General features: G+C 50.7%; 1 protein-coding gene across 2 annotated transcripts; it reads right to left on the minus strand.

The window, feature by feature from the left end:
* Positions 1-273: 273 nt before the first annotated feature.
* PRDM8 (PR/SET domain 8) lies at positions 274-10,122 on the minus strand. Of its 2 annotated transcripts, XM_062199198.1 has the most exons (5): positions 10,041-10,122; positions 6,585-6,722; positions 4,143-4,363; positions 2,930-3,161; positions 274-2,603 (listed from the first exon to the last, which is right to left on the minus strand). In XM_062199198.1, the coding sequence occupies exons 3-5, from the start codon at positions 4,359-4,361 to the stop codon at positions 982-984; spliced, it is 2,073 nt and encodes a 690-aa protein (XP_062055182.1). In that variant the 5' UTR covers positions 4,362-4,363; positions 6,585-6,722; positions 10,041-10,122; the 3' UTR covers positions 274-981. The 2 variants fall into 2 exon arrangements, with proteins under 2 accessions (XP_062055182.1, XP_062055183.1); XM_062199199.1 differs by lacking the exon at positions 10,041-10,122 and having other exon boundaries at positions 6,585-6,792.
* Positions 10,123-10,509: the final 387 nt, after the last annotated feature.

Genomic DNA, 10,509 nt, shown 5'->3' on the forward strand with positions numbered 1-10,509 from the left:
TGCCTTTGATCAAGAAGCACAACACTTTCCAGCTACCGCCTTTCCAAGGCTGCACACTGGCATAAATACATTTGAATGGGGCAAGGGGACAAGGTTTGTCATCCCTCTTTCTCTCTCCTCTTCAGAGATGCTATGAAAATAAATGATGTCTACTCAGAGTACAGCCCTTAGCTACCACCAAAAAAAAAAAAAAAAACTTTTTTAAACTTTCAAATAATTGCTTTGAAGAAAATAGTATTTTATTGTCAAAGCATCCAACATATCTGGATAAACTATAAAGTTTAATAAATCTTTCCAAGGATAAAAGAAACACATAACTATTCAGACTCCATTTCACTGGCACAAAATTACACTTTGTATTAAAAGGAAATACATATTTACATAATTGATGACATTCTTCATTGAAGTCCATAATCATTTCATGATACATGCACTTTCCCCTGGAAACTTAAATTGAATGGCGACCCCGTTTTTTATTCGTTTTGTTATTTTTGTAAGAACACAAACCGTCATCAAGATTGCAGAAAGCATCTCACCTTCCTCCTTTCCTTTATATCTAAAATAAATTTTGTCCTTACATATAGTTATTACATCTAAATTGTTAAGTGCTTAATAATTTAAGTAGAAACGTATGACAAATGCATCAATATGTTGCAATATATGACATTTTTAAAAATGTACCTTTGTTTTTGGGAAAGTGAAAATGCGTGCATTCAAAACAAAACCCCCTCCAACAACCCCCCAATCAGAAGTCCACCATGCTGTCTCCAGTGTGTGTCCCGAGTAAACATCTGAATGGGAGGGCTCCTCTGGGGGCGGAGCACACGTGTGTGTGTGTGTGTGTGTTGAGCGTGCAGGTGTGCACCTGTCTGGGCGCAGTGCTTCGAGGCGCAAGGAAGTGGTGGCTGTCCTCGCGAGTTTGTTCCAGTAGTTGGGTGGCCTGTGCACGAGAGCGCGCGGGACGCCGGGGTGCTTTCCGTGTCAGTTATGCGAGGTCATGTGCCTGGAGAGGTGGTGGCGCTCCCTGAAGGACTCGTTGCAAATGGGGCACTTCAGTTTCTCCTCCCTTCGCCGCTTGACCAGGGGCTCCATCGCGTACTCCTTTTTGTGGTGCGACCTCATGTGGTACACCAGGTCGGAGGTCATGCGGAAGGAGGCGTTGCACTTGGCGCACCAGTTCTGCGCCGGCAGGCACAGCGAGGTGAAAGAGGGTGGCAGCAGCGTGAGCGCGGAGGGCAGCTGCAGCTGCAGGGGCCCCGCGGCGGCGGCGGCCGCGGCTGCTGCGGCCGCCGAGCTCTTGGGCCAGAAGGCGGTGGCGTAGAGGAAGGGGTTCTGCTTGGGTAGGCCGCCGCCGCCGCCACCACCGCCGCCGGGCAGGGCCCCGCAGCCCCCGTTCAGGTCCGCCGTCCCCTGGAGCTTCACCGCCAGCGGGTCCGCAGCGGCGGGGTAGAGTCTGGTGGGGCCCACGCCGTCTCCGGGGTGGCAAGGCTCGAGCGCGCCCAGCTTCTGGCCCAGCACCAGCGGGGACAGCTGCGAGAAGGAGCGCGCCGGCTGCGAGAAAGCGCTTTTGCGCTCGTCGCCCGCGGCGCCCTGGCCACCGCCCGCGCTGCTCGCGGCCGCAGCGCCCGCGCCGCCCCCTGCGCCGCCGCCCCCTGCGCCCCCGCCGCCGCCGCCCGCGCCGCCCAGCTGCGGCACCGAGGTGAAGGCGCTGCCGCGCGCGGGGCTGCCGCCCTCCAGCCGGCTGGGCAGCGCAGCCCCGGGCCGCGGGGCCAGCAGTTTCTCCGCACCCGAGGGCGACGAGGCGGCGGGCGTGGAGGAGCCGCCGCCGGCAGCGCCGGCGTCCTGGTCCTCGGCGGCCGCTCCCGCGCCGTCGGCGGCCGCCTCCTCCTGCAGGCTGGCGGCGCGGCCCGCCTTCTTCACCTCCACGAAGGCGCTGCGCTTTGCCTCGCCCGTCTCCGGGCTGGGCGGCGCGAAGAGGCGGCCGTTCTCTTCCAGGCCGAAGTAGCTGCCCGAGGCGCGGTACTGCTGCGGGGTGCAAACCAGATCCTCCTTGGAGGCCGGCAGGGGCCGCTCGGCGAAGCGGGCCCGGCCCCCCACCAGCCCCGCGCCGCCGCCCTCGGTCGCCTCCTCCGGAAATTTCCTCTTCCCTTTGCAGCCGCCCGTGGCCATGCCGTCGGGACTCAGCTCCGCCTCCTGGTGGCCGCCGCCGCTGCCGAGGCCCTGGGCTGGGGAGCAGCTGCTGCCTCCCCGGGAGTTTTCCAGCTCCCGGGCCAGGTTGTGAAAGTCCGTGGATGGCTTGGCGTTGCTGCCGCCGGCCGCGGCGGGTGGAGTGCTACTGTCGGGTGTAGGCGCCGGGTAGTGGTGGAGGGGGCCGGCTTTGCAGAACTTGGGGCCTGGACCCAAGGGCGCCTCCTGTTGCGGCTGCTGTTGGTCTTTGCCCCCGCCCCCGTGGTCCTTGGTGCCCACGCCGCCGCCTTGCTCGTCCTGGGGACTCATTTCGGCGCTGTGCAGTCTCTTGGGGCAACGGAAACGCAGATGCGCCACATAGGGGAACTCGAACTGGAAACGTTGGCTGCATTCCAGGCATGTGTAAGGGGCCGACCCTGCTTGGTGAGCAAACACATGCGCGCACGCACAGCACACGATTACTCAGCATCGTCGCCAGGCCAGTGTGCCAGCGTCCCCACACAAATCCACCTCCATCACTCGGGGCCGGAGCTCTCGAGCCTGATCTAACCACCCCTCCCGACCTGGGAGGAGTGCAAAAGTCAGCCCCCCTTTTGCCCCGGGTTCCCCTCACCTATCTGTCCCGGCCGCAAGCAGGACTCAAGGGCAGCTCTCCCCAGGCCGGGCCAGGTGCACCCCGCCGCTCCCCACTGTTCTCCCCCGCTAGTGAAGGGCCCCCGCGGAGGCCGCGAGCTCAACCTACCATTCATTTTGCTGTGGGGTCTAGAGGGGCAGAGCAAGAGTAACTCAGTCAGTTCTTTGCCGTACCAAACTAGCAACTCCTCATCTTTGGCGATCCTGCGGAGAGAGCGGTAGAAGAGCTGGCCGTTTTTGATGTAGGCTTCGAGGTTCTGCTCTTCCTTATCCCTGGCCGACTGGACCAGTCGCAGCCACATTAGACCTTCCGAGGAACCATTTGCTGCTGAAGTGTCGACCTGCGGTTTAAAATAGAAGAGAGCGGACGGACAAGGAGGAGGAGGAAGAGGTGGAGGAAGAAAGGAAAAGAGTTCTGTGTGAGTGTAAAGCCAGAGGAATCAAGACCTATCCGCGTTAGTCTTATCCAAGCAATTATCTGAGACCCAGCTTCCAAAAAAGTTGGCCCAATTGGGTACCCGGCCCTAGGTTGGCAACCGGTCGTCAAGATAACCACCCTTTGAAATAGCGCATCCAATCATAGAGATCGTTTAAATAGTCATTTTCATCTATTGGTTGAAGGTCAAATGAGGAAATTTCTTCCTACGATTAATGTTAGCCTCTTAATAATTTCTAAATCATCCCCCCTTGCATAAATATGGAGAAGTTTGTTTGTTTCAGAAACATAAAAGCAAGCTTAGATCTTAGAACTTCTTCTATGGCACTCTTCTTCCTAATTTTGGCCCAATTAATTGCTAGCTCTTCTTTGTAAAGAAAGAATGGGGAGTGAGAGGTCTTTTATCTTCAAACTCAAACATATGGATTCAATGATGACTTACTGTCAAAGCCATTAACATTCTTATTTAAATACAAACTCTGGGCACTAGCTAATGTTGCCAAAGAAAGCAATATTTAGGAGATGAGGAGGCCTCCTGGGTTGAAGAACACTGTACTCAATGATTCTAAGGGTACTCAGAGAAAGCCTGGCCCCAGTTAAGTTTCCCAAAGAGTTTAGGAAGTCAAGTGTATCACCAGGGAAGCCCAGAAACGAGGCACTGATTTAGACAATACTGGCATTCAAAATCAAATGGTGTCTTTTACCCAAGAAAATCAGCTGGCAATTTAATGTTTCTTTTCGGATTTTTGGCGTGTATACAAGGATTGCTTGCATCACTGCATTTTCTACATTCAGAACCTGTCTGCTCTTGTCAGGAGAATGATTCTTGGTCTGTTTGCAACAGAACATTAGCCTCATACCCTGCACAGCACAGGTGAACACTTACCCGGAAGATGTAAGGAACTGTTCTCTTGTCTGTAGACTTGAGAGCTATGAAAGCTATGCTGTCGTACAGGGAAGTGTGGCTCAGGACACAGGGACCGAATATAGCATTCTCTGGGATGTCGCAGGTGGTGTAAACGCTGGTAAAGATATCTGTGAGACATTGCTGGACAGCCTTGGCATCTCCATCCCAGATGCCTCGCTGGATGCCCGAGTCCTCCATCACTGGCGACAGATACACAGGACAAGGCAGAGTTAGGTGACTGCTTCTCCCAAGATGAACCCAGACAGAGCACTGCAACTCCTAGACAGATTTTTCTCATATTTGCCTAATTTTTGCGTGGCTTTTACTTTAAAAAATATGAAGCAATTTCATCTGGCATATTTTAAAGATGCCAACTAAGGGACATTTCCTGTCCACCCCCCCCTTCCTTCCTTCTTTTCTTTCTTCCTTCCTTCCTTTTTTTTTTAAGTACTTGGAACAGTAGGAGATTCAGACACTGGCTGACTGGGAGAAAGGACTGGGAACGACTAGATTGTGTTTTGCATTACCTTGATGCTGGAAGGGACACATTTTGGAAATGAGGTGAACCTGTAGGCTTTCCTGATGGAAAGACAGTCTAATTGTTGGGAAACGTGCCTCTCCTCCTGTGTATTAAACTGGGTGCCTGGGAGCTGATTTTCTTCTCTTCTCCCGAAGAGGGGAGTAGCATCAGCGAGCAGGCGGAGACAGCGGAGCATAGCGAATGGATTTCCAGTGGAGTGTCAGGGCCACTAATTCCGTGTCAGCTAACCTTTCTCTGCAGCCTACAAGAAGGGACGTATGTCTGCTCATTACCATAATCCAACACTGTCCCTCCGAGGCTTTAATTAAAAGCAGCAAGCAGAGGTAATTATTTTTTTTTCCGACATGCTTATTTATGGCTGAGGGTGAATCCCAGTTACCTTGTTATACAAGGGAGCGGATTGAGCCGCATGTGGCTCATGAAGCGAGCAGGTACAGGGCAGGCCTGAGGTGTCCCCTGTCTGAAATACCGTGTGTAATGACTGGTGAATCTCACTTTCCCAGATCCGACCCTGTTTGGGCAAGAGGGGGCAGCCCTGCTTGAGTAGTCCTCAGTGGGCTATCCAGCTGTTTAATCCGCAGCAATTTAGAAAGTAATGCCCCAACGGAGGGCTCTCTATTAAGCTGTCATAAGGGGACATTTACCTTCCTCTGCCATTGGACACCCCCTACAAGGCTTATCACAAAACAGGTACTTAAAATGTTAAACCAGCAGCATTGTTGATTCTTGCTGCCTAGTCGAAAAATTGATTTTTTGCCCGAATAATGTTACCATTGGCAGCATTTTATGTATTCTGTATAATTTAAATAGGGAAAACTAGACAACATTTTCCAATGAAAAAGCTGTTCATTATGAGATACCATTAATAATGTGCAAATTTTTTATTTTAACATCTATTAACCAATTAAACTTGCAAATGTGATTACAAGGTAGTGCTTCTCCCTACTTCCAGCTAAGGGAGCCAGAAACTTTGGTCCCCCTCTTTTCCCATTCATTCCCGCTTATCTACCAAATGTCAACTGTTGGGGCTGTGTCTGCCAGACAGCAGAAATAAGGAGAAATATCTACGAAGTACGAACTTAATTATGCTACACTGTCTGTCCCTGGGCATTTTTACCCCCATGTAAGGTAGCATTGCTTATTTCCAACCGCAAATTTTAAAAATATATAACTTAAAATCCAAGAACTGCTCATCTCCTTTTTTTCAAACAAAATCCTCCTAGCATTTTCAATGTCCTGTCCAATTCAGGGTTTTCTGCCTCAATTTCTCTCTCCCTCTTAAGAGTCTTTTTCACACCAGCGTTGCATTGTGCCTGGAGGTCGCCCCATCACTTGGCGCATCAACAGGGACACCGGCATTAAAATGCAGTTCTACCTAACAATACAGAGAAGGTCCTAGCTACGCCGCGCTAACAGCCGCCCGTGTCGCCCAGGCAGCCGCCGCGACGAGCCCCGCACCGATCACAACCACCGCGGGCCGCTTACGGAGGCTCATCCTCTCCCGCGCGCCTGCCTTTTCCACCGCACGGATCGAAGCTCCGCGTCGCGACTGCTCTAGGCCTGGGCTCTCCTCCGCCGCGAGGGTCGTCCCCGAAGCCGGCTGGCCTCGCCGAAAGCCGTCGCTGCTGCCGGCCGCTCGCCCTCGCCTTTGGGCTGGCATTGTTTGGCGGCCGCGCGCTCCCCAGTCCCTAGCTCTTCCCGCAAACTGCTCCCCATCCGCTCCTCCTTTGTATAATCTTATTGGTAGTGGAGATCCCATCAACAATTATTTTCCCCCCTCTCTTCTGGATAATGAGGAGACGGCAGACAAAATTTTCCACTCTTCGCACCAGATCGGCCTCCCTCCCATCCCCCTCCCACCTCGACGCAAAAAGACTCACCAGGAATAAGGTCAGGATCGAATTGGCCAGATAAGGCCACCTGGAACCGGGAAATGCAACGAGGTGTCCTTTTTTGCCTATTGTATCAGTGTGTTTCCATGTCAAGGGGTGGTGGTGTTTCTGTCTCGTTCGCTCAGCCTAAAGAGAAAAGAGATAGATGCAGAGAGAAAGATGAAGGGAGATTAAGGAGAGAGGGAGAGGGGAAGAGGAGAGAGAGGGAGAGAGAGAGAGAGAGAGAAAGAGAGAGAGGCGGAGAGAGTTGTACAGATGGACCCGATGCAGTGACTGACTGGCACGCAGACACACACTTTTTGTTTGCTGCACATAATCTGCCCAATGACGCGTGACAGCCCACGTCCCCTCCCTTTAACTCTTTGCTGGGCTGGGCGCTCCCTCCCGGCGCCGCCTGCCTCGCAGCCTTCTCCCTGGCCTGCCCGCACCCCGCGGATCCCGAGCGCCTTCCCCGAGTGGCAACGTCTCTCTGACAGCGGCTTGGCCTGCCTCCTCCAAAAGCTTGGGTCCTATGGGATGGCTAGGAAAGGCAAATCAGGTACCAAAAGGACTGGAAGGAGCGTTTCCCCCCGTTTCACAAGGCACTGGGAGAACCTGTGACAGACAGCCGGACACTCAGGGCGCACTCGGACCCCGCGCACCCATCCCCAGAGTTCGAGTTCTTTGAGAAGGAGACAGGGGTGCGGATGAGTCCCGAAGGATTCTCTAGTCGTTGTGCGGCTGCAGGTTTTGCGAAACTGGATGCTTGGGTGGTGAAAAACAGGCGCTAGCTCTCTTTGGGAGCGCTCACTCCCAATCCCTTCAGCGCACAAAATTCAAGCAAGGATGCGCTTTGGTGAGAACTTGGTTCAGCCTTCCCCAGGAGACGGAGTAAAGGGATAGAGTGGGGCCGCCCCCAGATCTCAAAAGGGACCTGCAGTTTCCAGGACACTGTTACTTGGGCTGCGGGTGGGGTGCGGGCTAGAAAGAACCCCGGCTACAGAGTTTAAGCTGTTCCTGCTCTTTTACCCTCTGCATGTGTGTTCTGCACGCAGTCCCGAAGGGATTCAATCATGGGAGCGGCCAGTGCTCTAAGATTGCGGGGTGAGGGGAAGGGTAATGCAAAGTAAAAATTATTACCACGATAGGCTCCCGAGAGCTTTTCGCGTCCAGCCGGTGCGTGCTGGAGGAGTAGATGGAGTTGCCGTGGCTGTCTCTGGAGCCTCGTTTGCGCGCGAGCCACTTAGAGGCGCTGGCTGGCCCCTTTAGTGCAGCAGCTGATGCTAATGAGTTGAGGTCTTTAACAGCCTGAAAGTTGACTCCTTCAACAGGGGTCGCAAGGCAGTGTCGCTGAGGGAACCTTGTGTTCTTTTTTGCTATTCAACCCTCTACTACTTTGAGTGAAATAGATGGTCCCTCACCTCCCCCAGCCCCACCCACACCACCACCCCACTGAAGTCTACAATCTGTCAGCTTTAGGATAAATCGGATTGTGCAGCCTACTAAAGTGGACCGGGAAGAACCACACCTTAAGGAGGAAGAGAGAAAAAGCCTCGTTTACTTCCAGGGTTGAAATAAGGTGACTAGATTGGGGGTTGGCAAAAGGCAGCTTCCTGCATCACTCTGATCCTCCCATAGTTCTGAGACCTCTTCTCGGAACCCAGTAGGTCAGCAAGGCACAGAACACCTTTCCTTGAAAGTGCCTGCCCTCCAAGAAAGCCAGGCTAGAGTTTTGCCCAGGAGAAATGAAGAGTGCAGATTTTCGACTGAGTTCTCTTCATTGGTCTGTTGGCATCCCTGCACCTGCCTGCCTTGTTCCTTCTTCTTTTCTGCTTCGCATCCCACGAAAGTTCCAAATCCTTCTGATCAGGCAGGGCCACTACCCAAGATTAAGCTGGGGCCGAGAGAAGGAAGGGTTGCAATAAGGACAGAGGTGCTCACTTAATTTCCACGTTAGCCACTGACTCCTCAAAGTAAGTATCTTACACTGCAATTTTCTTCTCTGTTTAGATGGCTTTCCTCTTATATGAATATGTACAGCTTTAGTTTGGCCAAGGGTCCGTGCAAGGAGTGGTGTCACAATTCTGTATATAAGAATCTGCAGCTGTGTTTAGCTGTCATTTGTCTTATGGCTGTGGCCACTCCACTGAATTCCAGATCTTTCTCTTCCTCACTCTCTCAGGTGAAAGCACTCCTGCCCACTACTTCTTTAAAAGAAGAGTGGAAGGGTTAGAAATGTTGAAAGAATTGTTTCAAACATCTGGAAAATAATCCTCAGGGTTGAATAACAGTGATCAGATACTTAATGTGGATTCAGACAAGAAAGAAGAAAAACAAAAAGGCAGGACAGGCACAGGTGTAAATAACAGCAGATTAACAGAGAAAGAGCCCAAGAGAGGTGAGGTGCTTTAGACACTGCAGCCTGTTACAGGCAATATTGTGCCCTGGGGCCGGGTGGAGAGGGCAATGTTCAAGACCTTCATTCTGCATATCTGTTGAACAGAACACTCCACGATGCCTTCCTGTGCTATCATTTAAAGAATAATAAGTGTGTCTTTCCCAGGAAAAGTCATCTGTCCATGCAAGCCACTTTTGAGAAGTCCTTTTACATACTGTAAATATAAAGCCATCCACTCCAGAATGTGGGCATTTAGAAAACAAACTCTAATGGGAAGATGTATCTCTTGTGCCTGGTCTTTCTCCTCTTACATATAGAGTATTCAGATGGTGTCTCCTTAAAAGTACTGAAAACTTGGCTACAGTTTGCATAACAAACTGTAGATAAACAATGTTTCTGGTGCATAAATTGTGGGTGGAAGAGCTTGACCTTCCAAAACTCAGGCTATAAAAGAACTACAATTCTATACATCAGAGAGGAGAGAGATTTATTGAGAATCTGTCCATTAGGAATCTGTTTCATTTCACTCCCACCTCCCCATTAATTAGATTTCTCCTCTTGATTTCAGGTAAAGATCCCTAAATAAATTATATTTCTCACATTTTATGAACCCTATCAATTCTTTGTCTTTCAGTTTAAGTGACTACCATAACTGATACTAAGTATGGGTAAGACTAAGTTGAAATTCCTACTTGGAGAATTTTCCCATATTTTAAGTGGTATGCATTTTGCTTGGCATTACAAATGCTCTAAATGACAATTATTAACATGAGATAAAGAAAATCTACAATTATTTTCACTTCTCTTTCAATTTATGGGCTAAAATGGTGCATAAACTAGTTTGAAATCACTGTGCGTTATTACTTCCTGGAATTCAATGATACTAAATGAAGGGTTGAGGCATTTATTCAGCCTTGGATAGTACTATAAAAATGCACCCCAGCCAATAGTTTTATGAAATTCACATGGAACAATGGGTTTATGCATATACTTGAAGCTCTTTTCCCTGAGATTTTATTTCCAATTAAATGATTAGAAGGAAGACAATGAAGAGTGGGTATGCTCACCTTGCTCCACCTTAGCAAGGCTTCTTGCAGTCATAGTAAAAATTCATGGGTAGACAACTGCACGGTTGTTTTGGAAGAGAAGGCTGGAGAGAGCTTGATGAATGATCCCTGAGGTGGAGCCTTTTATGACCTAAGTGAGAGGGTGGAGAAAGGGTCAGAAAGGAAATCAGGTTCTGAGAATTAGATTGGGAATGCCTTTCCTTCTCCCACCCAAGACTGAGAAATAGGGCCCCAAATTTCTTAGCTGTTATGGTAAGAGGCACGTAAAAATAGCTCATTTAAAGATAACTACCTATGTGAGTGGAAACAGCACTCCCCCCCCCCCTTTTTTTTTCCCCTGGGTCTATCTCCCTCTAATCCTATTTTTCAAAGCACTGTACTAGCAAAGGCTTGGTAGTCAAAAGAGTATGGCAATTCACGGTGAAAGGAGAAACACCCTGGAAGACGGGAGGTTGCCAATGAAGCAGAC

The sequence above is a fragment of the Lepus europaeus genome, chromosome 8 (assembly GCF_033115175.1).
Source record: "Lepus europaeus isolate LE1 chromosome 8, mLepTim1.pri, whole genome shotgun sequence".
In the NCBI taxonomy this organism is placed as follows: domain Eukaryota; kingdom Metazoa; phylum Chordata; class Mammalia; order Lagomorpha; family Leporidae; genus Lepus; species Lepus europaeus.